Source organism: Rhagoletis pomonella, unplaced genomic scaffold (genome assembly GCF_013731165.1).
Source record: "Rhagoletis pomonella isolate Grant_MI unplaced genomic scaffold, Rhpom_1.0 Rhpom_scaffold_00012, whole genome shotgun sequence".
NCBI classification, from domain to species: Eukaryota; Metazoa; Arthropoda; class Insecta; order Diptera; family Tephritidae; genus Rhagoletis; species Rhagoletis pomonella.
In genome coordinates, this window is record NW_023458566.1 from 23,731,865 (window position 1) to 23,759,571 (window position 27,707).

The 27,707-nt window shown below is 38.5% G+C and overlaps 1 protein-coding gene across 4 annotated transcripts in view; it reads right to left on the reverse strand.

The window, feature by feature from the left end:
- Positions 1 to 361: 361 nt before the first annotated feature.
- The window catches only part of LOC118748164 (myb-like protein P), a 244,611-nt gene continuing 217,265 nt past the window's right edge, over positions 362 to 27,707 (reverse strand). For all 4 annotated transcript variants that reach the window (XM_036482510.1, XM_036482509.1, XM_036482508.1 and 1 more), the window contains one exon: positions 362 to 874. In XM_036482510.1, coding sequence (XP_036338403.1) covers positions 377 to 874 — 498 coding nt within the window. In that variant the 3' untranslated portion in view covers positions 362 to 376. The remainder of the gene's footprint in view (positions 875 to 27,707) is intronic.

Here is a 27,707-nt window from a genome sequence, read left to right on the forward strand (position 1 = left end):
AAAAAAAGAGTGTCATTATTTAACAAAATTACACCAAATGCAGGGTATTTCTGGAATCGTGCTTTATCCAACACTACATATAACCAAGCGAGTGGCGGACGGGTATCACCACTGGGTAGGACCCAGTGAGCTCAATCGGTGGTGCATAAAGGGTTTAGACTGCATCTCGGCCAATTTTAATTGATGTCCATACAGAGTCCATGACTGCGTTATCAGACACCTTTTATTGCATTCTGTCAGTATCCGCTCATAAACTTGCAAGACGTTATTCAGATCTGCTTAAACCTCAAAGCCTACTTCGCCGCAAATGCGATTTTGAGTTTCAGTTTCGGCTATCTTATATACAAACGAGTATATACATACATATAGTATCCATTTATAGGTATATGCAACTTACCGCAGTCGAGCTTTTCTTGCGCAGTAAACCGTCGAGCCAAAGTTGCACCTCGAATGCCTTCAAATATAACAAGTGATAACGGTTCTGCAAGCGATCCAAGCTATCCTCAACAATCTTGGAACTTTCCGCTAGCTCGGGAGAGCCAGTGGCTGACCTAGCAGATGATTTCCTCGGCGACAGGGACGACTTTTCCGCAGTTTCAATTCCGCTGCTGCTGCTGTCGCTGCTCAATTCGTCGCTGGCTTGTTCACCTTCACCTGTTGCTTCCTTTGTTGTCGCTGGTGGTTCCTCTTCGTTGGATGTGAGTGATGAATTGCTTTGTTCCGCTATTGTTGTGCCGCAACTGTCGAACGATTGCAGCTGTTGCTCTTCTTCTTGCTGTTGTTGCAGATACACCTGGCCCTGATGCTTTTCTGATGCAGCTCGGATGCAGGCGCTTACAACTCGCGCATGTGATACAATTTCATGGTACAACACCTGGAAGGAAACAAAAGTTAAAAATATTTAGTAAAAAATTCACCAAGAACAATAAAACGCAAAGCGGACAATGGTTAGAAGGTGGCATCAAATAAGTACATGGATACAGTGGTCGAAATAATAATAGCCGCACCACATTTTGGCAACGTATTATTTTTTTTTTGTTCTTTAATTTTTATTATTTTTGTTTTAAAAATATATGTAGGTAGGTAGTTCATTCTTTAATAAAAATAAAAATATGTATTAAAAAAAAATTCAACAAACTCTCGTAAAAATTCGAGGGGCAAATGTGGAAGTTTCAAATGGTTAAAAATTACCGTTGATTTTTTAGAATTTTTTAATCGAAGATATTATGGGTTTTTTCGTATAAAAATAAGTTGAGCTATATGAAAGCGAACGGGACAAAGAAATTCCAAAAAAAAAACTACCGTAATTTTTAGAGCTATTTGAAACTTGTACTTTATTCAATGGGATACAAAACTGCATACTCAGAATCTTTCAAGGAAATCTCAATTAAAAAATCTAAATATTTTTATGAAAGTTTTTTGATTTTTTTTTTAATATTGCACAAACTTTGAAACTTAGATTTAAATGAATTTTGTTAAAGAATGAAATATATTTTATAACAAAATAACCAAAATTAAATAACAGAAAAAATAATACGTTAAAACTTGTCAAAATAATTACATACTTCGACCGCGGTATGTAAGTATGGGGGTGTGTATGACAGAATTCTTTTTATCAAAAGATAGAAAAAAAACAAGATGACTTTACAATAAGATATCCAAGTTAATACCCACATCTAGGAAGGTGTATGTGCCAACACATTTATATGTACATATGTATGTATGTAATTACCGATGTGCACACATGCATCGTATGTATGTAGATACATATCTACAAGTTTATGTTACTATGTTGTAGGTATGTACATACATAAATACATTTATGATACTTCAACAGCTTTTGTTTGACCATTAATCAGCTAATCTGATCTGATCGCAACAACAGACGACCGACACACAGCCCACCTCCCACCGCTATTTGTAATTCTCCTCCTTCTTTCAGGCGCCTACCTAGGCTCGCCATACATACACACATACAAACAAACACAGGTACATATGTGCATATTTAAAGATTGATTGCTTTGTTTGTTGCAGGCTTTCTTATCTCGGCGTTGTGCAAGCGCAAACTGACCTCTTCAACTCTTGCATCATGATCACAGATTGCAACCCCTGCCAACCGAGGACAAACATAACAATTCATTTATATGGATACATTGTCAATGGTTGTCGGAAATAAAAATCTCAGCAAGACGATACGCGATATGCTCACATACGGCGGCGATCGGAATTGATGACTTTATGACGGCTGTGACGGTGACTATGAGACGCGACGCGGCAAGGTGTGGTGTGGAGTGTTGGCTTTTGGATAAGTGGCGGTTGAAATGCAAACAGTTATGATATTGCAAAGACAAATCGAAAAAAATCTCACTATACATATATATCCATCCATAAAGAAACATGTCTGGCATATTTGCCAATGTAATGTGCCCAGTTGAAGACGGGCCCTAACGAAAGCAACTACCGCGACCATTCGATCTGTTCTCACCCGAACGATTTTACTTTTGAATGAGTTATTTTACGTATGTATGTACATAAGTACATATGTTGGAAATTTTTCACTTTATCCTCTAATTTAAAAACAAATACTACGAATGCAAAATTTCCATAGTTATTTGATACAACTAAATTAAATACAAATCCATTTTTTTGCATAAAACGATGTGGGGAGTTGCAATGCGATGAAATGCATCATATCCAGGGGCGCACCCAGGAATATATTTTAGGGGGGGTTTTATATTTCTGAAGATATATCACCGGAAAATACTGAACATTTTCTTCAGATAATACGCTCTTTAAAATATATTTATGCAAGTTTTATGTACAGTATGTAATAAATAAATAAACGGTTTAAAATTCATAAACTGCACTTTATTTACATAAGATTAACAGAACTCAAACGTTTTTAACCGACTTCAAAAAAAGGGGAGGTTATCAGTTCGTCGGAATACATAACCTGGGACCACGTGAACCGATTTCAATAATTCTTTTTTTATTGGAAAGATGACACCTCAAGGGTCGTCCCGTAATTTGGGTTAGATCCGATGATTGGATCATGAAGAAATTAACGGTACACGTATAATTTGTATATGAGAATTGAAGTCGGTTGTGTTTTTTCCTTAAAAACTACTTGTTTAATAAAAAGTTCTATAAACTCAAGATGAGCTCAACTTTCAAAAGTACCTAATAAAAAATTTTAAAAAAGAGTCAGTAAAAATAAATTTATTGATTCCAAGAAATTTTTACACTTTTATGTTAATTTTTTCGATTTCGGGTTCTGGTTTTCGATAGAGATGGTGATTTTTCACCATTTCACATTTTTTAATATTTCGAATACCGAAAAAATTATCTGAACTCTTAAGAAAAACGAAAAATTCATATAAAACGACGGACAAGAAATGGAAAAGAAATTTTCTTCTACCAAAATTTCTTAAACCAGTTTGCAGCTCTCAAGAAAAAAATGGTCGTATATTATTTTCTCACGAAAATTTACAGCAAAAGCAAAGCGCTTTTATCAAGCAACAGAAATTATAATAAATATTTCTTATGATTTCCTTGGATTCTTAGCTTTAAGATACAGTTTGTATTTGAGGTTATTAACTTTAGGGGGGGTTTGAACCCCAAAACCCACCCCTTGTGTGCGCTAATGATCATATCAATCAAAAATTGAGTTTTTGATATTTGCTTGGCTAGGCTTTTTGTATTGCAGGTGAAACTATATCTTAAAAGATTCTCCTCGAGTCCACGACATTTACCCAAATCTTTTCGCTTACTTGACAAACTTACATATGCATACATATGTACGTATGTATGTATGTATATACAAAAGTACCATTAAAAAATATAAATAAAAATGAAGCCATCAAACAATGAACGAAAACAAGAAATCACAGCCCGAAATAGACGAGATATGCGTCATGTCCATTGGCCAAAGTATGTGGAACGCCGCACAGCATCGCATCGTAACGCACGCAGCGCATCTTGTCATGGCATCGTCATCGCGCGCGCGTAGGTTTCGTTGCCAATTTTCAGCGATGAAGCACTCACTCAATGCTGCTTGCCGCATATCTAGACTACGCATACATACATATGTACATACGTACGAATTCGCTTTCTATCCCAGCAACCAAAGAATACATATCGAACCCTAACCGCCAAAATAACGTAAGCGACATTTTTTCAAAATTTTATTTTTGATGCAGAAATGCATATAGATGCTCTAGAAATATTTCTGCATCAAAAATAAAATTTTGAAAAAAATGTCGCTTACGTTATTTTGGCGGTTAGGGCTCGATATGTATATCGGGTGCGCCAATAATGAGGCAGAGAATAAGCTTCTTTCAAATCAAAGTATGTATTAAAATTAAAATAAGTATACCACGTACATACATACATACATACATACATACATATATTTTACTTAATCACAAAAACTGTGCAGCGCACATTTTATACAATCTCCCATTCACAAAATTCAAGTCGTAGTTCGAACGCCATCAGCCCTATTATATGCAGCGTTGCCGCTTTGGTAATTTTTAACCAAAGTTGGTTATTTTTTTTTTTTATTACTTCTTTATCAAATTTGGTAATTTGCTTTTCAATTTGGTAACTTTTTCGATTCGTTCCATCTTGTTGGAACCACAAATTAGGATGCTGCTTTGGCGTTGGCCGTTGTAGGAAGCCCCAGAAATCGTTTCTGGCGTTTCATTCTCATTCTCGAAGAAATATGGGCCGATAACTTTTTCGGCCATAACACAGCACCAAACAGTGCATCTGGATGGGGGTAAGCCCCGTAATCTACATTTTTGCTTGTTGACATAACCACTTAAATGGACATCAAAACATTACCTAAATAATCAATTTGTTTGGCTAATTGTGTAAAACGAATAGCGTATTGTAGTCGTTGTTGTTGGTGGTCTTGCTGTACGTATCCATTATAAGATTATATAAGAGATTAACTATAACATAAGGTGCATTCTTTTGCAACCGAACTACAAAAGAACACTCGCTTAAATGACGAAATACACGACTCAAAGCAACAACACAAACTCGGCTAAATATTTATCCCAGCTCAGCCAGGTCGGTTACAACATACGCGACCTGAAGGGTAGTGTTGTTAAGTGAAAAAACTGTTCTATTGTGAATTGTTAATGGGACAGTGGAGAGGGAAATTTTTGCTTCCTTTTATACGTGACTTATATTTTAAAAGAGTATATATATGTATTACGCAAATACCTCGCATAATTACTCATTTCTATTTCTGTTTGTATCTAAATCCCGTTAAACTAATCACATTTTCTTGCCAGCTACCAACAGGGTTGCTTAAGTAGCTAAAAGGAAATTTTACCCGAGTTGAGCGTTCTTTTGTCGCTCGCTTACAAAAAAAATGCAACTATAAATAAAGAAGTTATACGTGTTTAATAACATTGGTAGGTCTTATTTGGTCCACCTTGTAGAAAGACCAGGTGACCAGGTAATTCTATTGATATATGTATGTATGTATGTATATGTACGTTTCCTGGTGGGTTGTGGGTGGTCGTACCTTTCCTTGTCAATTCGTTAATATCCCAGTGTACCCCGGCAACTAAGTATACATATTTACATATTAGTAGAGATCTATGTACATACATGTGTTCTCGTTCAAAAGCCTACGGCATTCAGTAAGGGACTTCACTTTGTCTTAAGCTTTCAGGACTGCCTTCAAGCGTTGTTTTTTTTTTGAGGTATTTTCGGCCAAGTGTTGTTGTGTTTGTATATTAGGCGATATCTTGGCTATAACTGGACAAATGTTAATTTTCAAAAGCTCCGAAGTTTGAGGTTTATTCGCATAAATACGGCCATCTGAGTAGCCTTATAAAAAGTCTAACGGTGCATAGTCGGTCTACCGGAAATCATGCGTCTGAAAATCCTCTGTTGTAATGGGCCTTATAGGGATGAACTATCAAACTATCGAATGTTCGAAAATGGTTTTTCAATTACGATACCTTGCGCATGCATTTAGAATGTGGTACGCAAATTGGCAAATCGTTAAATTTCGAGTTTTCTCATTCAATAGTTTGACATGGTAGCGACGATATATACAAATGCAAAACAGTACCAATTTTTTAAACCGACGTGCAATCGACAAATGTGTTACCTCGGTCACACTTAAGTTTGAAAACCTCACCAAGCGCCAGACATAAAACTTATAGCTGAATGGAGCGCTGGAAGCACGAAAAGCGCTAATTGATTGAAAAACTTGTTGTGGAATTTTAACTTTATGTTATCTGATACTGGACCCATTGTATTCGGATATATGCACATACACACATACATCTGTACAGTTCTGCACATAAAATAAGTTTGGTAATTTTTTTTTTTTTTTTGAATTTCGTAACTTTTTCTGGTGAGTTTGGTGGAAAAATAAAAAAAAAAAATGTTGTGGCAACGCTGACATAATTTAGTATGTATTTATAAGCAGCAGTAAATAAGGTGTGGCACCTATTTTTCCCATGCCAGTTTAGAGCGAAAGGCGCTTGGCAAAAAATAATACATACTTACATACATTTGTATCTATGTAGATTCTAGAATAATTGAGTAATATTTAGTAGCTACTAGCTAGAATAGCTAAGGTTGATTTTTATATGTATATAGGAAGCAGTGGCCAACAAAGAGTGGAACGTAAACAAAAGGTGAAGGTGATTTCTGTTTGGACCATTGAATGAGTAATAAATAGAAATAGAATCCGCGGAGCGCAGTGAATGCAAAAATTTTAGTTAGAACAACGCAAGCGCACATTTTCAGCGGTGGAAGGTCGTCGTGTCGCATTGTTGTAGCTACGGAATATTTAATTTCAGTTAGAGCTAGTATTGTGTGGCAGAAGTTAATTTTGTTTTTATAGTAAGCTACAACTGCACAATTAGCTTATTGATGCCAAAAAAACTAAACGAAAAACGACTAAGTATTGAATGTAATCCAACCTAATGTTTTGCAAACGCAACGTTAATGCCAAAAATAAAGAAAATAAAATAAAAACAGCTGAGCCACTACCGATTAATTTTTATTTGTTTCATACTCCACAAAATCTTAAAAACCTTTATTTTAATCTTAAAGCAGTTTCACAGCACATTTTAATAATTTTTCCGTTCCATTAAGAGTAAATAAAAAAAATTTCTATAAACTACAGGTAATTGGTGTTGCAAACTACGGGCAATCGTTTTACTATTTGCGCACTCAGAGACAAATGAAGATTATGGGCGGTATTATCACTTGCGGAGCGAATGAATTTGGAGAAGCGAATGAATTTGGCTAAGCGAATGGATTGGCGAACGCAACTTAAATATGCATTAAGAGTTCTCGCTTTTAGCAGCTTGTGCAAGTTCTTGGCATCGCGAGCAATTTTAATACCTTCTTTGCCTTTTAATTCGCTTCGCCAAACCGTTCGCTTCGCAAGTGATAATACCACCCTATATATAGATACATATGAAACATAACCTACGTATGTACATATATATATGCATCATACTAAATATATAACGTCACAACAAAATTACAATATACATAATAGTCTCATTATCACTGTCCATATAAAAACAAAAATATGTATGTATGATCTGCCGTAATTCATCCGAAAATGATAAATGTTCCCTTATAGCATAGCAAGGTGTCGGATGCGCCAGATTATCATAAACACTTTGTTTAACATGAGTGAAAAATTTTAGGCCTTCCATGCACGTGGGTGTTACTTGAAAACTGAGATTTAACGCCATCACCATTGGAGCAGCTACGAGCACAAATTCGACACTTTTTTTTTGAATGCTCAGGCATTGACGAATTGAATTAATAAAAATGCATACCAGGGTTGCCGTTTTGGGCTTTTCCTACCAAAATTGGTAGGTTTTTTTTCGCGTAGGTAGGATGGTAGGACGCTTCAAATTTTGGTAGGTTTCTTTGCTCATAAACCAGAAAACATCTCTGGCTTGCTATAATGTGTCACTTTGTCAGCTCTGTGAGTAGGCTAGCCAAATTTCGAAAATATCAGTTTTACCCTCATTCTGTTTCTTGGATCGGTCCAACTGTTTGCCATTATATCAAATACCTTTTAAAAAGCTCGTTTTTACTGGTATAGGCAGAATTTTACCAATTACCTTCGGCAATTCTCTGAACTCCGTATACGCTATAAAAAGTTTTATCAGCTGCGTATCTAAATGTATATCAAGTGATTGAATTGATGGATATATAAAGGCAGGTTTATAAGTCAGATATGTTTCTTTGAAATGCAGTTCCGAATCTATAATAGTTTCAACAATGACAAGGTTGTTAAAATATTTTAAATGGCACTAGAAGAGCGATTCAAAAAAGAAAACCACTTATTGGTTGTCATATTTCCAGCAAATCGGAGAATCTTGAAGTTTTTAACCGCAACTCGAGGAAATTTATGTCAAGCCCGCAGCGCGCAGATTTTGTCCCAAGCCCGGAGGCTCATAGACCTGGACATTTGGCAAGCCTAACCGTTAGGTTTATTTTTACCTTACTAATGTATATATCGTTACCGAAACTCGAAAAAGTGCCAAGTCATTTTTTTTCATAGGAGAGTCGAAAAATCGATGTAGTTTCGATTTATCTGTAATTCTGCTACGATTTTTCACGTCATTTACTCCGAAGGCTTTATTAAAACTATAAACTATGTGAATTTTTTGCCATTTTTTTCGGTTTTTCGTAATTTACTCGAAATTTCGAGAATTTAGAAGTGAAACGGGCCGCAGACTCGGGTTCAGCGGATCGAAATACATGTCGGTAGGTGGGTCTGGTTAAAAACACACACCAATTTTTTTTTTTACTGGAAATCATATTTTAAGTATAAAAACCAGCAGAAATAAATGTATCTGATGCTGTCAAACGCCGTTTTCTTGACTCTTGGTAGGAAGGAAAGTTTTTCAAAGGGTAACCCTGATGCATACATACATAAGTATTACATACACACACACATGTAAATATATATATTTGTACTGCGTACACAAAAAATGCATTTATCTTTCGCCTCGGCAAATTCTATTGTTTGCTTTCGGAGAGACCAGAGGCACCAAATCCCAAATGCAAGACATCGATTTGCGATTAGAGTTGCGAGATTTAATTTTAAATCAGAGTTTTAGCGGTTAACTTGAGAAACTTACATATTTGACGCCAAGCGGCGGTATAATGGTAATATACCGTTTGAACGTTTTGAGCCGCTTTTCTAATGTGTAGTGATGAGGCAGAAAATGAACCACATGTAACAGCATACAAACATACATACATACATATGTACTATACACTTCAAAGTGGAGTAGTTAGTACATGCCTTTGCTGTATGTCACTCGAAACCCTCCGACATCGACGTCGACATCGTTTTTAACAGTAATAACACATGAGCAACAAAAAACCCATACGAAACACAATAACAATAGCTGACATAATCTCATCAAAATGTCACGTTCGTGTTCCACCAGCGATGGAACAGCTTGACGACGATAATGTACAGCGGTCGTGAGTTGTCGTCAACTTTCTTTTTATTCTAACACAAGCACGGCTAGGCGACCACTTAGTCGCGATTATGCCCCCGTCTCTTTGGTCTTGCCGTTCAATTCTCAAATACATACATACATACTCGTGCTTATGTATATATATATATATATATGTATGTATGTATGTATGCGTCGACTACAGAAGAAACCAGTGTCTCTTTGTATGTAGCCGGCTCGACGAGAAGCGGTTACATGCTGGGCGATTATTTCATAGAAATTACAGCACTCCAGCGTAACTGCAAAAGACGGACGATGGATGCTACGATAACAAAGATTCAAAAGCATACTTTTGTTTAATAGGGTAGCTCTTCATTTCTGTTGAAAGTAGATTTAAAACGGAAAAACATATGTATTTAAGATCAAAAAAGCTTTAAGATTCTGGAACATTTCTCACTGTAGGAAAATACAGCATAAATAAAATTCACTTCACTTTTTTAATAATTCGATGATCGATTGCAACTACTAATGCCGAATTTCCAATAGGCATTGAAATGACAAAAAATGTATGCCATTTAAAAAAATGCCATGTGGAAATGAATTTAATGATCATTTTTTCAATGTAATGACACAATTTTCTTTTAATGCCTGACTTTGTCATTTGTCATTTTTGCCAATAAATGCCTAGTGGAAATCCAGCATAACTCTAAGTCTATGGATCAAATTCCTAAATGGCTCAAAATAAAACCAACCCGATTTTACGTGACAACGCTGCTTAGAAATGCGGCAAACGGTGGAAAACGCAAATAGTAGCCCTCGTGAAAGCAGCTTACATCATAATGCGTTTTATTAACCCTCTGCTTCCCACTGAACATTAACGGAACCTGTTAAGAAATAACGCGGATTAGCAGACGGACCAACGAATGTCAACGTTCGAAGAAATGGCCAGAACGTGAGACTTTTATGTCTTTAGATTAGATTTGTCTACTTGATCGCAGATGGAAGTGTCACTCCTCAGCCACATCAACTAAATGCTATTTGCTACTAGGAGCGCGACTCGAAACTAAAAGAATGTGCAACACAGAAGCAGATGCCGCACTTCGAGACCAAATCCGACACTGCACCATTGCAGGTACAGCAGCCCACAACAATGTTTATCTTTGAATTCTCGTTTTTTGTTTTTTCGTTTGTTGTTTTATTACAACAAAAGTGCAAAAAAGTGAACCGTCTTTAAACATACAATGGAGCTCTGAGTGGTACCGTTAGGCGGCAAGGTCATAAGTATCACTTAAAATACATACATAAATACACTCCTCGCTGACTCACATACAGCATACATACATATGTACTCTAGGGATGTTTCGAATGTCGTATGCGAATGTTAGGAATAACATAGATAGCTAAAATCAACTCAAGTCATCGTTTTATAATTTATTAGAGCATTGACAGTTCAATTGCTGCCTTTTCTCCCATGAGGCGATTTCTTAGAGGCTCGTATATAAGGCCGGCTGCACTGAACAATTGCTCACTTTCGCCGAATATAGTACAAAAATTAACTAAGGCATGTAACTATTAATACAACTACGTAAAATATGAATAGCACTGAAATATTTTACAGGCCCTCACAAAAAGTGGATAAAGTGCAAATGTTAACAAAAAATGCGAACACATTTGAGGGCGCCCAATTAGATCTACATATGTAGTATGTACATACTGTACAATACTAAAAGTTAAAGCGTTACGCTGCGATTGTGTACACATTCGCATTCGCAAAATATTCGCTGTATCATTTGGTGCGAATGTGTAAAATGATGCGAATCATTCGCATAACGAATGCGAATGCAAATATTCGCCACATTCCTAATACATACATACATATCTATTTATATTGTATGTACCTACGCATACAACAAATCAACAACAAACAGCTCAAACACTTGTCGCCGCAGGTGAATAAATGTCAGCGCTCCTTGGCTGCATTTACGATCGCTATGCCTCGACGAAGATGTAACCACATAAAACATGTTGGTTTTGTTGTTGCTGGTGGCATTGATTACTTCTCGGCGAGCAGTTAGTTTCTCAATGTTCAGTGCTTGGTACTACTGTTGGCTGTCTGACTGGCTGGCTGACTGGCTGACTGGCTGGCTGGATTAGCAACCTGACACCGCCGAAAGTCAAACACTCGCACGCACCAAAAGCAACTCCCGGCCAAAGAGCGAATTAATGTAATTGTGGCAGCAGCTTTAGCGATAATGAAACTTTTGGAATTCGAAAGGGTATTTGCGCCGCGAGGCAACAAAAGAGACCATCATAATACAGTTGTGCTAAGAAAAGCTGCACATATCTTCCTAAAGTTCTGCCATAACCGAACGCTGTGACGAAACGTTACAGTTTTTGTAACAAAAGCACCTGCCTCCCATATTTACTAAGCCAAGCAACTTTAGGCTAATAAGCTTTTCATGTATTATTTTCATTTTTGTTAAGTAAATAAATTTGGGATAACTTTCTACCTCAGGCTCTCATTCAACGCAGCGCAAATGGCGTCATCATCCTTTGGTCCCAATAGTTGAGAGATCACTTGCAATTAAAGATTACACCCTAGTTATGAAAACACAATGCCCAGTCCTTTACTTAATTCCGTAGACGTTAGAACGAGAATTGAATATAGAGGTGTGACCACCCAAATGCCTTCGGAAAAAGACACGGCAGATACACTAATGCCCGTCTTTTAAGAGGTCACACCACCCCAGTACTTTTTTCTTACTTGCTATCTGCAGTTCAATTTGTTTGATTTGTCCAGGCTTAACACGACTTTTTTTCCTCAGACTCGTTAGGTTTGTTGTACTCGTACTTGTTAATTTTTATCCAAGGCATATTCAACAAGGTATACTCGTAAGTAAGTGAATGTATTTCCTTTTTGGTTGTTGTTGTTTCCAAAAGGGTGGGTGAATGATGTATTATGGAACGAATTTCCGTCATCCCTTGTCAAATTTGGTTTGGAAACAAACCGGTTTCGGCGTTGTGCCATCTTCAGTGTCATTTTTCGTTCTGAATGTATTTCATATACATATCTAATATTGAAACAAATTTTTTATTTAAATTTGTTTGTATTGTTTGACTAATAAGAATTTATATAGGACTACTAGAACAGCTGATTTGATATTTTTCTCTCTACACTAGTACGGTAGAATGTCAGCCAAGACGAAATGGCGTGTATTTTGTTTGTGCTTTTTAGAATCTAGGATGTCACCAAACGAAATGACGAAAATGATCTCATATTTTTGCTTCGTTTTGACATCCTAAAGTACCAAAACGTAACAACAACTTGTATTAATTCGCCTTGTTGTTTGACACTATATTTAGTCATCTACAAAGACAGTTAAAGTTGTAGTTGTCACTTCTAACTCGTTGAACATATCTTGTTTTTTTATCGCATCTACAAACTGGCAAAGAAACAAAACAAAGATTTCAGTATTTCTTCACGCCAAGATTACATCAGCAAGCGTGTACAACGCATAGTTTAATTGCTCGTAAATTGCAAACAGATATCTGTGTGTGGAATCATAAAAATACGTTTACGGTGTATATGACTCAATCTCATTGTACATTCCAGCGATTATTATTGCCGCTTCACTGAACTGGGGGAATATGCAAAACATTATGGATAAGCTAGCTGCCATGCAAAAATGAAACAGCTCGCAACCAAGAAATAACCATAAGCGAAATTATTTCAAAATTTTCTTTTTTATTCGGAAATGCTACTAGAGCATCAATATGCTTTCCTCCATCAAAAAGAAAATTTTGAAAAAAATTCGCTTAGTTTTTTTTTTTTGTTGATTAGGGCGCGATATACCCAAGTGTGTAACCGGGTTGTGTACAAATAACTACCTAACTGGCCATTGAGAATATTCGCTCGCGATCAGCTGAATTTTATGGGCGAAAAAACCATTAAAAATGTATTATTGGGTTTAAATAAATCGCTTACTTATGCAAATGTATGTGTGGATGAGTTAAAATAGAAACTTCTAATTTGGATCAACAATCGCTAGTCGCTTTCGGCCGCGACCGTAGCTGTTTATCTCCTGTGCAGACAGGTTCTCTCGTAAGGCGCTCTTCCGTCTCTTGCCTTTCCTTTTTTTGTTTTGTTTTGGGGCGGCAAAAAATCAATGCGAAACTCAAAAACACTTTCACAAGCAATTTTGTGCGATTCTGCATATGTATGAACATACAAATGTATGCACGTATGAGCATGTTTGTAAGTATGCATTTACTAAATAAGTGCCTTTAATGTTCACGAAATTGAGCTTTTACATCACCCACTGTTTAAAATTTTCCACTGCGGGTGCCCAGAAGCCAAATCCGTTAAATTCAAGTAAACTGATTGACTAGCAGTTGACCCCAGAGCCGATAATTCACTCATTTTGGCACACACTAAGCTCGCCTCAAATCATTTTGGGAGATTTGCCAGCCAGTCAGCCAGTCAGCCAGCCAGCAGCGAGCAGAGGAGGAAGCAGCGATCTTTGCACTTAGTCCGGCATATTTGTGTATCCAACCAACTTAAATGCACACTCACTGCTCATTGGGAATGCCTGACTAAACGCTTTTAGGGCGTTGCAAAACTCAGCCATTCGATGTGCAGCATACAAATCGTGTAATTTTACCCAAGAAATCGTGTAATTTTACCCAAGAAAGTAAAAAGCCAGCGACAAGCTCAGTGCAACATAGAAATTAGGAAGGTCTTATGACAAAAACAAATTGGTTCCGGGAGATAAAAATTTTCCGTCGAAAGCCCTCGCAGACGCCATAGCCGTTTCTAAAAGGTTTTTAGTGTCTATACGTTCCTTTTGCTTGCAGTTGCATTGCCAATTGAAATTTTGCTAGTGGATGGGATGGACTAACTCTCCACCAGATCCGATCGATGGGAGTTCAATGCTTTGCAGACCTTTGCTCATGCTTTTGCCCCTGCCAGCCCGCCATTCGGCCGTCCGTCGTATCAGGCGCGCTACCTGGAAGCATTAGCCAGTCAGCGCTAGTCATAATATTTGCTGACGATAATCAAGACTCAAAGCTCAAAGCTAAAACGGAAAAGTTATTGACGCCGGGGTTAGAGGGCAGCCAACAGCAAACAGCAAGCTGCATGGTTATACCAGCTGATTTGAAGCGAGAAGTTGATGAGCAAACTCGCAACGCTTTTGCAAATCCGTAATTTCGGCGCGCATGCGCATTGCAACACGTCAAAGTCGCGGGTGCATCTTGATGGCAATTTGTCATGACAATTGAAAGTTGTATTCTCCTGTCGCTTGCGCTTGTCGGCTGCTGTTGCTTTAGCTGTTGCTGTTGCTTTAGCTGGTTGGCAAATATTTGCACACAAACTTTCGAGTGGGAACACACTCGTACTCGTAGGTGTTGCAACATTACACCTCGCAAGCAAAATGAATATTGCAATCGCATTTGCCCAGCCCCCGCAGCGACTTTGGCGGCACAAACACGTGCTTCGATCACTCCTTCTGGCAAATTGAGGGAAACTTAAGAGTTGGTAGCAACATAGTTACATATTGCCAAGCCTGCTAAATACCTATGTATCTACATATGTATGTATGTATGTATGTAACAGCGAGTGGTGCCAGCCAGCAGCAAGTGCGCCGCTGTGCACGAACGCTGGTGCCATTGCCGCAGCTGTGGTTGTGGTTGTTGTTGTTGTGGCTGCAAGTGCACACACACTTCTGGGCGTCACGCCATGCATCGGCCCAAGGCTGCTGCCGTTTCTGTGGCTGCTGCAGCTGCTCCCAGCAACACACCCACACATATGCTATTAAAATCGGCACAAATTGGCCGCCACAGAGAGCAACGAAACAGATGATTTGCCATATTCCGGTGAAGCAAAGTGCTTGTCAATCCAACAATCGTTGCGAATGAGCCGATTTTTGCAATATTTATGTCGCAATTATTTGCACAATGCAATTTCGAGGGGCAATAAGTTTCGAATCAAATTCAGAATTCCATTCGAAATAATTAGGTAAAGCTGTGACTCACGGACCTGATAGGTCGATAGGTGACAAGTGGAAATTAAGTACATACGTAAATGTAATCCATTTAAATACTTGTAGAATACGACATGAATCACATTTATTTTCTGATTAGCACTAATAGGAGTTAGAAGCTCGGGTTAAATACGACGACGGCTTTATCGATCACATGTTATATGCATCATGTCGAAAACGTCGATAATGATGTTTAACCGGCAAGTAGTGATAAACAGACATGGAACAACCGACTCGAGAGGTGCACTCCCGGCTCATCCATCCCAAACAGGCTTAGAACTTTACTACAATCGTTACTACGCTACCCCGCTTTAGCGATGATCTATGCGCCTCGATTTTCTTCCACAATAAAGTTGCCGACTGCGAAAAAATTCAAGAAGTCCCGTTTTACGACTTACAGACGCATACTTTTAATGAAATCATGGGACGATGAATTTAGAAACTTTGTAATGATGTTGTAAATAAGTTATTTGAAAAAGAGTGAACTAAATTAACGGATTATTTAGCGATGTGTCAAAATATCTAGCGAGGAATTTGGTGTTCTACTACGATTTTTCTTCTTCTTCATTCTTGCATATTTGCCTGCATAGGTCACAGGGACTATCCATTACTTTATGCATTCCCAAACATTACCTTTTCCCACTGGGGGCGCTGCTCTAACCGTTTGCGTGGTTGTGTGGGCCTGTGAAATGACACAAACACCAACACAAACAAACACCGCAACTGCAGCTAACAACAATCGCTCAAATATGGCAGTGATTCGTGTCTTACTCATTGCGCAAACTGTTATGCCTCTGAATTGGCGCCGCAAATCATGGCTTAGCATGCGACACTGCCTGCCGCACAACACCAATTCCAATCGCCAATTGGCGCAATTGCAACTAGCGACTGTGCACTTTTAAGCCCAATTGAAGGGGCGCCGCCGCGTATGTTGGATGTGTGAGTGAGTGAGTGATGGTGTGGTGTGGTGTGAGCGAGGTCTGTCATATTTTCACGAACGTGTATTTTAAGGAACAAAAGGCAATGAAAACTAAAATTTAACCGTTATGCACAAGAGGCCCATTGGACACGCAACTGAACACCTACCACACACACACACACACCCGGGGGAAACTGCTGCAAATTGGCCAGGCATGCTAGGGAAGATTGCCAGCAAGTGATACCAGGCCGGTCATCGCGCTTTGGCATGCAACAATGACTACATAACACTTGCCTCACGCCAGGCCAGGCTTGCCACAAACGGTCACTGTTCACTACCGAAAAGCGCTTTAATTTAATATTTTCAACACCTCTACGCTAAGTGCAGGAAAAAGTTAGACTCGCTAACGGTTTCAAGGAGTCGGAGGCGACGACATTCGCACACTTGACTCGCAGGCAGTTATGACTGTATTATTAATTTTGGTTGCACGCTAGCTAGCGTCGTTAGGAGGCCGCTTTGGCGGAGACGGAGGCGGAGTGTTGATGCCCTATCCAATGTGTGTGTATGTATGTGCATGTACACTATTGGCATAGCCTTTTCGCATAAGCTTACTTGTTAATTGCACGACCGGTATACATAAATAACGAGGTATGGCGTCTGGAAAATGTCTCACCTTTTTTTAAGGATGCGCACAAAAACGATTTTTAGTCTAAAAGTGGCACTTGAAATTCGCCTTAATACAGTACGCATATTCTGCATAAATACATACATATACATATGTACATAATTCTAACTAGCAGATGAAAGAAACCGCAATACGAATGTATGAAGCATTAAAAGCTGAAATCCGTTTACTTTTTTAAATAATCCTCTAGTTTGCCCTCAGATACACACATGTTCCGAAATTCATTCCGAGATTTATTGGCATCTGTAGAGCAGCCCTGCAAGCATTTTATCTGCATTTACTTATGTACATACATTAGAGTGGTCCAATTTTTATATGGGGAAAAAAATTTCATCCTAGCAAACGGGACACCCGCTTAGTTTTTTCCTTTTGGTATTTGTAATATCTATACCCACTTTTAATTTTCTACTGTAAACAATACAGGTTGCTCAATGACTTTGAAATGCTCTACTGGATCGCTGTGAAACTTGCAAAAATATTGCTGATTTGTATAAAAAGCTACTGTTGCCATGACAACTGAATCTTGTGATGATATTTTTTTAGCTAATTTAAATTTGAAATATTCTTAGGTTGCTTAACCAATTGTTTGATTAATATATGTACACACTATTTCTAGAGTAAAATTTGAGCTTAATGAGCACCCTCTAACTGTATACTTGGAAACGTAAAGTTTGGTATCAGCACCTCTTTCGACAAGCGGGAAAAATTTTGGAAGGTGCCCCAAACCCTATCTCGGAAAAAAAATGTTGGACCACCCTAATGTACATATGTATGTACTTCCGTAAATTAAAAAAGTTGTTTTGCTTCTCCCGCAACACTTCACATTTGTCAGCGATCTTTAATTTTGTGTTAAATCACAGAAAATGTTACCGACTCAAGTGAACCCAGTTAGAGGCAACACTTGCCCCAAACGCCACTTGCTGGTACATATGTATGTATATATGTAAATAGCAGCCACATTGCTTGAAGCGAAAATCCAGCAGCTGGTAATTTGCCAACAGATACGACTGTGACTTGAGTAAACAACTACGCAATAAAACAACAACAACAACAACAACAACAAAAACACGCCAAGTGCTGCAAAATTATGCAAAATATTGGAAAATATGAAAAATTGCCACAATGTAACTGGGAAATTCAATTCTTGAACTTGGGTGGCTTGCTGCCCGTGACCACCATTCCACCATTTCGCGGCGACTGCGAGCCGCCGGCACCGACCGCACGCACCTCGAGTAGATACGTGCGCGCAAAAGATGCACACACAGTGTGGCGGCCCCTGCCAGCCGCCGCGAGACTAAGCTCTATAAATCCCACAATTACAAAAACTCTAAATATATTTGTTGCACTTACATATGTATTTGTTGCACTTACATATGTATTTGTTGTAATTTCAGTATTGCATTTCAATGTTTTCTTTATGAAATAAAATATTCAGCAGCACAGAGCAACGCACGAAAGGCGAAAAATGAGGAAAGAAAAGAGAAATGGCGGCACACCGACGGACGATATTGACACGAGTCGTCATATGGCTTTGTTGCATGTGGCATGCATTAATATACCAAAATATGAATGGATGACTCGCAGAATGCCGAGATGAATGGATGCATAGAGACCTTTGGCTTCATTTGTTTGTTTTGTTAGTTTTTGCGCCATGCAAATTCACTGAAGAAAATCAAATTGACGGGCAGAGAGGCAGCCAGGCACCGAAGCAGCGAGCCACCACCAGGCAACATCCAAGCTTGTTGCCAGTTGCAACAAATTATGCAAGACAAAATGCAAATTGCTTATGATCACACCGAGTAGGAAGGCTGCTATTTTTATCAGCATCGAGGACGGCCCGTAAGCGCGGGTGACTTGCTATGGAGCAATGTAATGCTGATGCAGACACTGGTGCTTTGGTCTTGCGAGTGGGGCTCCATTTTTATACCCGAGCGCACTTGTGCACGAGGGTATTATAACTTTGTTCGCATAACGGTTGTTTGTAACAGCCACAACGACTCGAGCTAGATATAGACAAATGTATAATGTAGAGATATCGAGTAAGCCCTAGTCTGTCCGTCCGTCCGTCTGTGCGTCTATCTGTCCGTGTACACGATAACTCGGGGAAAAAATTGAGACATGTCCCCGAAATTTGGTAAGTAAGTTTCCCTTTACCCAAGGTAGGTTGGGATTGACGACATCGGACAATAACCACGCCCACCTGCCATATAACGGTATTTTCGAAATATGCAAAAACTACGATATTTACGTAAATACTGGATCCAAATCGTTGAAAGTTGGTACCCGAAGTAGAATTTTGGCATAAAATAAGACAGTTATGAAATTTTTGAAAATGGCCGTGGCACCGCCCACTTACGATGAAATGCCGTATCTCTGTAGTCCCTTCAACAATCCCCAACAAACTCGGTACGAGCATTGCTTGGTGCCTCACTAAGAAAGTTCCAATTATTTCAATATCTCATAGCACATTATCGAAACTGTTTAACTCTTGCTTATCGAGCAGTTTGCTGAAAGGTGAAAAAACGATATTTAATACGTGCGCCGGGTATATAAACTTCGGTTTCGCCGGAACTTATACTTCTTTACTTGTTTTTTTTTCGGTTTTCATGGTGGATATTATTTTTTTATGTTGTTACTTCATACATATAATTACATACATATGTATGTATATCATATGTACTTACGAAAATAAAAAGTATGCAACTACATCAGATTGTCAATGGTTTTTATGTAAAACTAGTAACTTAGAGCAGATGCGTAACTTGAATTACACGACAAAAAAAAAATCACTGACTAGTACTTTTTCCAATTGAATGTTATAATTTAAATCTCAGTTTGAATTTTTAAATCTCGACATTGATAAACTAGAAATCAAAAAAAAAAATATATATTAAAAATCAATGCGATTTTTTAGCCGCTCAAAACCTGCCAAATTTATGGAGTTTTTCTAAATTCTGTATAAAGTTTGAAAGTGTGATTTATATATATGGTTTTTGTTAAAGCACGAACCATATTTTCATAAAAAAATATCAAAAAAAAAATTTAGCTTGAAAAATATTGTAGAAATTAAAAACGAAACACCATTCATCCATTTTGGACCGCCACTGTACATAGCAGAAGAAGAATTAACACAAGGTAGTACACAAATAATTACTCTCTCGCTAAGGCAAGTCCCACAATCGAATACCACAATACAACAAATTGCAATCAACATTAGTCAATTAGCACGAAAATTCAATTTCGTACAAATTATTTGTGTGCCGCTGGCGACAGCTGCCGCAGCGCAGTAAAATTAACGGAGAGCTTACGGCCATCGTAAAAATGGCTTTACAGTACTGTACTGAACGCTTATACATTTTTTGTATTTTCGCATAGACACAATCCCATATACATATACATACAAACATGCTGATAATTAATAAATTTTCAATACAAAGCGGGCGAATGGAAAACTGATGCCACAAGGTCATCAGCGCCACCAGCGTGGCTAATTGCATGGCAAGCCGCCGATGAAGTAACACGACAACGGTAACGTCAGAGCCACAAGGAATTGTTGCAACAACAGCAACAACAAGTATGTATGTAAAAGTTTTGAAAACACAATTTTCTGAGCTATTTTATTGCCCATAATCGTTATTTGTTGCCCGAGCTCACTTTCAGAAATCGAACTGTCTTAGAGTAAATAGTGGACTCACCACCACTCACAAAAGTAATAACAACGCTATCGCTGCTGGACAATGCGAGTACAGTTGTGTAAAGCCATTTATTGGTTTAGATAATTTTTAATATTTTAGCAATTATTATTATTTGTTTTTTTTTATTGTTTCGGCGGCGAAATATCCGTATTTTCAACTCAAATAGTAAACTTAGCTGCTGTTTGCCACTCAATTGGTGATTATTTTCGAATGATGCAGTAAATTCTTTGTCCGAGCCAAAATGACGAAAGAAAAAACGGTTCTTTCGAACTGATCAGTCAAACTATGCAAGCTTTTTGGCTCCTTTTTGGTTAAAGTAATCTATCCGTTAAAATAATCTAAACTAAGTAGACTTGTCTCGCGCGCACGCATAAAATGTCTGACCGGGCTCGAAACGAAATATGTATTTTTAATCCGTGAGAAGCCGTAATTGAATTTCTGTACAAAAAAAAAAACTAAAACTATTCAGAAAGAAAACAAACAAAAAAATACTACTACAGATATAGCTGCGGAAAACCCTCTCAGCTTTGATAAAATACAATTATAAATGAAAGCTTTTGTACTGTGAATCCGTCAATCATGCCGGGATTTTCGTAAGGCTTCAACAAAAGTTTCGCTGCTTTCAAAACACTTTATTAATAAAAATGCAATTTCTCATTTTCCTTTTTTCAACTGTTCTCCAGTTAATCCAAGCGACCAGCAGTCGAATTTCCATTCACAAAGTGAGATATTACTTAAATAATGCCTTGCCACAAATACTCTAATAAAAAGGTGCCGCACAGAGCAACCGCTCCCTAAACAGCCACAACAAAGTCCAACATTAAATTCATAAATCAATTTTTTTCTCTTCCCATTTCTATTCTCATTCTTATGTGCACCATGCCATCTAAGAGAAATTGTTTTTACTTTTATTTGTGGCTAATATTTTTTTCGGTTAACCGCACCTACGCTGGAACTTTGCTGTTTGTTTAGCTGCGCTGGTTGAAGAAACGCTTTCTCCGTTACGTTAGTGCGCTTTGATGCGATGCATTGGCGGCTAGGCTAATGAGGACCGCACCTCAAAGCGTTTAAATGTGTAATTCAAGACCATCTCGATTAGCTAGCTGTGTTGCAATGCAATGCAGCGCTGCGCACGAGCCACATTTCGTGGCATCAGCAGCCTCCACTGACTGGGCTGATGGCATCGCAACTTGTAAGATGTGTGTGTGTGTGTGTGTGCGTTTTGCTTAATATAGAGATTTTCATGTCGATGAATTGATTACCACTGAAAATACTCGCTGCGATAAATGCAAAAAAGCAACAACAACCTCAAAAAAAAAAATAGCCAGATTTGTCGGCGACTAATATAAATTGGAAAAAGCTGGAAATTAGCAAAGTCGAAGCGGTGAAAATGGTGGTATACCAGGAAATCGCTTCACTTCGCACAAAGGCACAAACACAAGCAAAGCGTAGAAGTCAAAGAATTAATATTTTTATTGTTATTATTAAATAGAAAGTCTGCTCGTTCATTGTGAAGCGGCGCAAGCACGCCTACCACAATTACCGCATCCTCCACAGCAGCCATTCCAACGACTATTTGGGGGGGTTCAACCATCCACCATCCAAGCCTTCGGTTTCAACAATGGAACGCTAGACAACGACGCAGCTGAAAAAGATGTTAGGATACATCCCCATAATCAAATCGACAAGTTTCTTCAGCTTTCTCCCACACCTCTTAGCCAGCCAGCCAGCCAGCGAGCGTTGCATGTGCAACCTGGCAATTTGAAAGAGTTGCAGCCCACCTCCTCAAAAAATACTGCAGGTCAGAGTTAACAATAAATAGCTAGGCTACATACATACATATGTACATAAAACGGGTCAGCGTGGCCGCCCACGTTGTTCATTTCGTCTCTGAATTTGATTTCAATCAATTAAATTTGGTACTTAAAACACGAAATTAATAGAAGTAAATGTACATACATACATATGTACATACATACTCGTACATACCCTGCAGGGAAACCGCGGACTAGTTCTAGTTCCGTACTAGGTCTTTATCGCCAAAAAGGAACTAGGCCGATAGGAACTAGACCCCAACCAGTCCAAAATCGGCGAAAAGTGGTACTTTTAAAAATCTAATTTTTTTCCAGTTTTTTCACTAGAAATCTATATCTAAAGTGACGAATTTAGAAATGGTTCGGAACTATAGAAAAAGGGATGCAGCGCGGGGCAATTGACACTTCCTAGGACATCGCCATGTTGAATTCGCCAGTTGCTTGCATGCAAAAGAGATTTATCGCGAACCAGTACTGGGTCTAAATGTACTAGAAGCGCACCAGTTCAGAACTAGAGATTTTCCCCACAGGGTATATACATACGTATGTATTTACAGATGAACATTTGTTTATGTGCTTTATGGGTTATACAAACATGTTTATATACATACGTATACAAACGTATCTAAAAAAATAAGAAACCAAACGTAATTAAATACATGCATACGGCTGTTTCCATCGGAAGGTGTAACGCGGCAAAAAAATAAAATAAAAGTCATATACCTAACGTATTTATGGGCCAATTTATCTACATTTTTAAAAATACATAGCCAGTATATTTACAGTATTTACAATTAGAAAAACTTTTGCGTAAAATGGTCTTGCTAGATGGCGCCAAGGTCGAGATATTTTGAAAAACCGTATTTATGGTCCGATTGGGTTCGAATTTTGGTTATGTAGTTGAAACATAAAAAATCATAAATTTCCAAAAAATTTACCCTGAATTGGGGCTGAAGTCAAAATATAAAGTATATTCATTTAAAAGCAAGATTAACAAAAATATAACGATGGAAATTTATGCCACGTGACATCACGTCACGTAACGTTTCACACTTGGCATTGTAAAAGAAAATTGAAACAACTTGCATTAATTCAAAAAACTCTAAAAACAACTAGAATTGTTTCAAACAAATGTTTTTCCTTGTTTGCATCTCATTAAAATATACGACTGTCACCAAGGCGTATTGGCCGTATATAAGTAAAAAATTACACTAACAAATTATACGCAGATGTCCATACTGTCATTGGTATGAGTTACAACAAACACATCATTTTGACGTAATGGCTTCCACGGCGAAAAACTCAGCTGTCGCCCCAACACCACCTTGTTTAATAGACCTTGACTGTCACGTATGTGACGTATCGAAATACCCATATGCTTTCTTATCTATAGTATTAAAGAGCTCCGAGCTTGTTTTTTTTTTATTTTATTTGCCTATTGCAATTTATTTTCTAAACATGTATTACGGGGAGTATACAAAAGTTCTTATACAAGTAGACCTCGGTTAAAACGTACCTTCCAAAGGACGGAACGGAGACGCATCTTCACTTAACACATTAAAACCCTGATTCTAATAAGTTTTTGGAATTAACAATAAATTGGAACAAAACATCAAGCAAAAAAAAAAACAGATTTTTTTCAACAAAAAAGATGACACCGACGATCTTCAAGAACGCCCACGTACGCTTGACGTTAGCAGCGAAGAATTAATGTTAATATATATGTATGTATATACAAACATATCTTTAACACTTGTTACTGTCCAATTTTAATCATTTTCAGTCGTTCAGTATGCTGTACGAAGGCCAACAACAACTGTGCCAAGTTTGGGAGAAATCGGTTAAGCGGCTACCAAGCTATCCCATCAAGCCCATCATAAGTGGGCGTCGCTGCGCCCATTTTCAAAAAAATTATTTTATTCTTATTTTTCGTCAAAAAAATCATTGTAAATATCAATTTTGAGTGAATAAGCTTCCGTGTTACTAAAATATCGCAGTTTTCGTATTTCTGAAAACTACCGTTAATCGGGAGGTAAGGGTGCTTATTGTCCGATTTTGCCCATTTTCAATACCATCTGTCCTACACTGAAAAAAAGTACACATACCAAGTTTCGTTAAGATATCTCAATTTTGACTCAAGTTACCGTGTGTACAGGCGGAAGCAAAATTATATACAAGTGCTTTCTGTGAAAAGAGCTTTTCCCCATGAAGGTTGGCATGTGAGCTTTTTCTTGTAAATAAGATTTTCGTATCAGAATAAACACAAAGTCTTTCAAACTATCCTGCCTACTGTATTTCAATTGTCTTACAAAAGACTTTCAACTATATTATGGCGTTTTCGTTTTTACCGAAAAATGGGCATAAATACTAAGGAGCCGGCAATGAAAAGGCAACACGTTTGATAGAAAATAAAATGACATTACGCGGAATTACCGTATAAATCAGGAGAATATGCTGGATGACGTGCAGTTCGTAGCCCAAGTTATGGATTTTTCCTTTGCCCATATGTATATGTATTTCCTTTTCGTTAAAGTTTACGAGTTTGTCTTCCCATTTAAACTTACAGCCCTCATTCTATGTCAAATACTATAACTGGTTCTTAAATGATATACATATGTATAACCTGTATCTGATCGATCGGTTCTGTTAGTCGCTCATCTTCATCAGCCAAAGGTAGACAGTTTTCGCATTAACTAGCGTATGGGAGTGTAACGATTTGCAGATGCGTTTCGGTGTAGGTAGCAGACCAACTAAGTGCCAAGGCTAATAATTGACATAGAACGCTTTGCAGTATCACCGACGAACATTGAAATCCAATAGTTAATTCCACTAATAATATGCTAAAATTGTGAATTTGTGAATGAAATGTGCAAAAACATTTGAATGCCATTTTAATCTCTGTGTGTAGCCATCATCGTAGAATTTTCTGCCGAGATTTTAAAAAAAAAACTATGGAATGTGGCATCTTTATGCGAAAACCTATCATTTTAAGTGTGAAGAAAGAATTTTAGCACCTAAGTTGTTGCAACCAAATCGGGGCGAAAAAACGCTTAGAAGAGGGGGGAGGCAGCCAATCCAAATGGTTCTTGCAAATAATGGTCGCTCAACGCAAACAAAACTCATTCGCATTTGAAGAGGTGAAGATAGCCAGCCAATTCAGCTACTGTAGATGCCACCGAAATCTGTGTTGCAAGTATCTTTGCTCCGATCCTATTCATTTCGTAGATATGCAAAACTTACAGCCCAAGTAAGAGCGGCTGTACCTGTGTGTGCGTCCGTCCGTGTGTGCAATTGTTGCACAACACGCGAAAGCTTCTGCGCTGCCCCGGGCCGGCCGCATGAACCAGTTTAAATCTGACACACATCAGCGTAAAATCATTCTACAACAACAATTGTGCGCATGTTCCCACATTATCTAAAAAGAACACAAAAACAAATACAAAACAGCCACAAATCGGAGCAGAGCACATTTCACAGTAGTTTATTGTTTGTATGCTGCATCGCCTCAAGTGTCAGTGAATTACGGGGCAAGTGCCGAAATACCAGAGACCGCCCGCCTGCGCGCCCGGTTGCGCGCCCGTTCGCGCCTCCAGCGCCGCCATTGCATGCAACGATTCTTCCTGCCTGATTGCTGACGCAATTGCGCGATTTTGGCTTGGCTTTAGCGCGTTAGCAAGCTATCCGTCCATCCGTCCATCCGTCCATCCATCCATCCATCCAGGCAGCCGCCAGTCCGCTAGCTAGCCAGCTGCAATGGAAATTAATGTCTAATGCAGTCCGTGCGTCAGTCCAATCCATTTTGCAACTATTTTTTATTTTTTTATTTTTTTGTTATTTTCTTCAGTTGTCTGCTTTATTGCATGGAAATTGGTGAAGTGGTTGTTGTTGGCAACAACACGTAATTATAAATTACGTACTCGTACAACGGAAAATTTAGTTTTCGCGCTTTCCCAAAAACCGTAAACACAAATACCAACAAAACATTAATAATAACTGCCGCTCAGTTGTCATACATGAAAGTCTAACAGCCCCCCGCCTCTCTCCCCGCTTTTTACTACACGCTCAGAGTTCCAAGTATTTTTGAGGCCATGCAACAAACCACATTCATATGTACAATAGGGTTATCCTTATTTGTATAAAATGACATTTTTTAGTCCAAAGTGAGAATCGTCACAGCATCGAAGAAAAGAGTTGCGGATATGCCTAACCTGTGCTAATAAAACTAATAGTGAATGTACATATCGCCCATTTCTAATTAGCATTGCGATGTACTAGGACAGATCCATACACTCTAGCTCTGCTTGACATTAGAGTAGCATAACACTAACCCAAGGAATACTCCATGGAGTACCTACCTCTTGGCAACAGAGCCCAATAAACATCGTGTCGCGATTCTTCTTCCTCTTTGGCTCTGGAAGCGCCTAAGCGATTTTCGCCGAGTTCAACAAAGCACGCCAGTCGTTTCTATTCTGTTCCAACTGACGCCAATTGAAAATGCCAAGTGAAGCCATGGCGTTCTTCACTTGGTCTTTCCATTGCAGTGGGGGCCTACCTCTTCATCTGGGGCGTTGGTGTCCATTCGAACGACATAGCCAAGTCAGCGGAGTCGCTGTATTTTAATCGTTCCAACGCCTGCGGTATTCGCCATTGCCAACGCGTAAAGGCCCGTAAATCTTCCGCAAAATCTTTCTCTCGAATACTTCAAGAGCCGCCTCATCGGATGTTGTCATTTTCCATGCTTCGGCGCTATATAGCAACGCGGGCATGATGAGTGACTTATAGAGTGTGATTTTCGTACGTCGAGAGAGGACTTTACTTCTAAATTGCCTACTCAGTTCAAAGTAGCACTTGTTGGAAAGAGTGATTCTGCTTCGGACTTCAATGCTGACGTTATTATCGATGTTAATGCTGGTAACCAAGTAAATGGACCAAAACGGCAACGCTGATTGTAAGTGTGCTCTGCCCAATCCACAAGAAAGGCGACCCCGCCATTCGCACCAACTACCGCGGGATCAGCCTTCCAAGCATAGGTTACCAGGTATTGACAAGGAGCCAAATTTTGGACACTCACCATTTA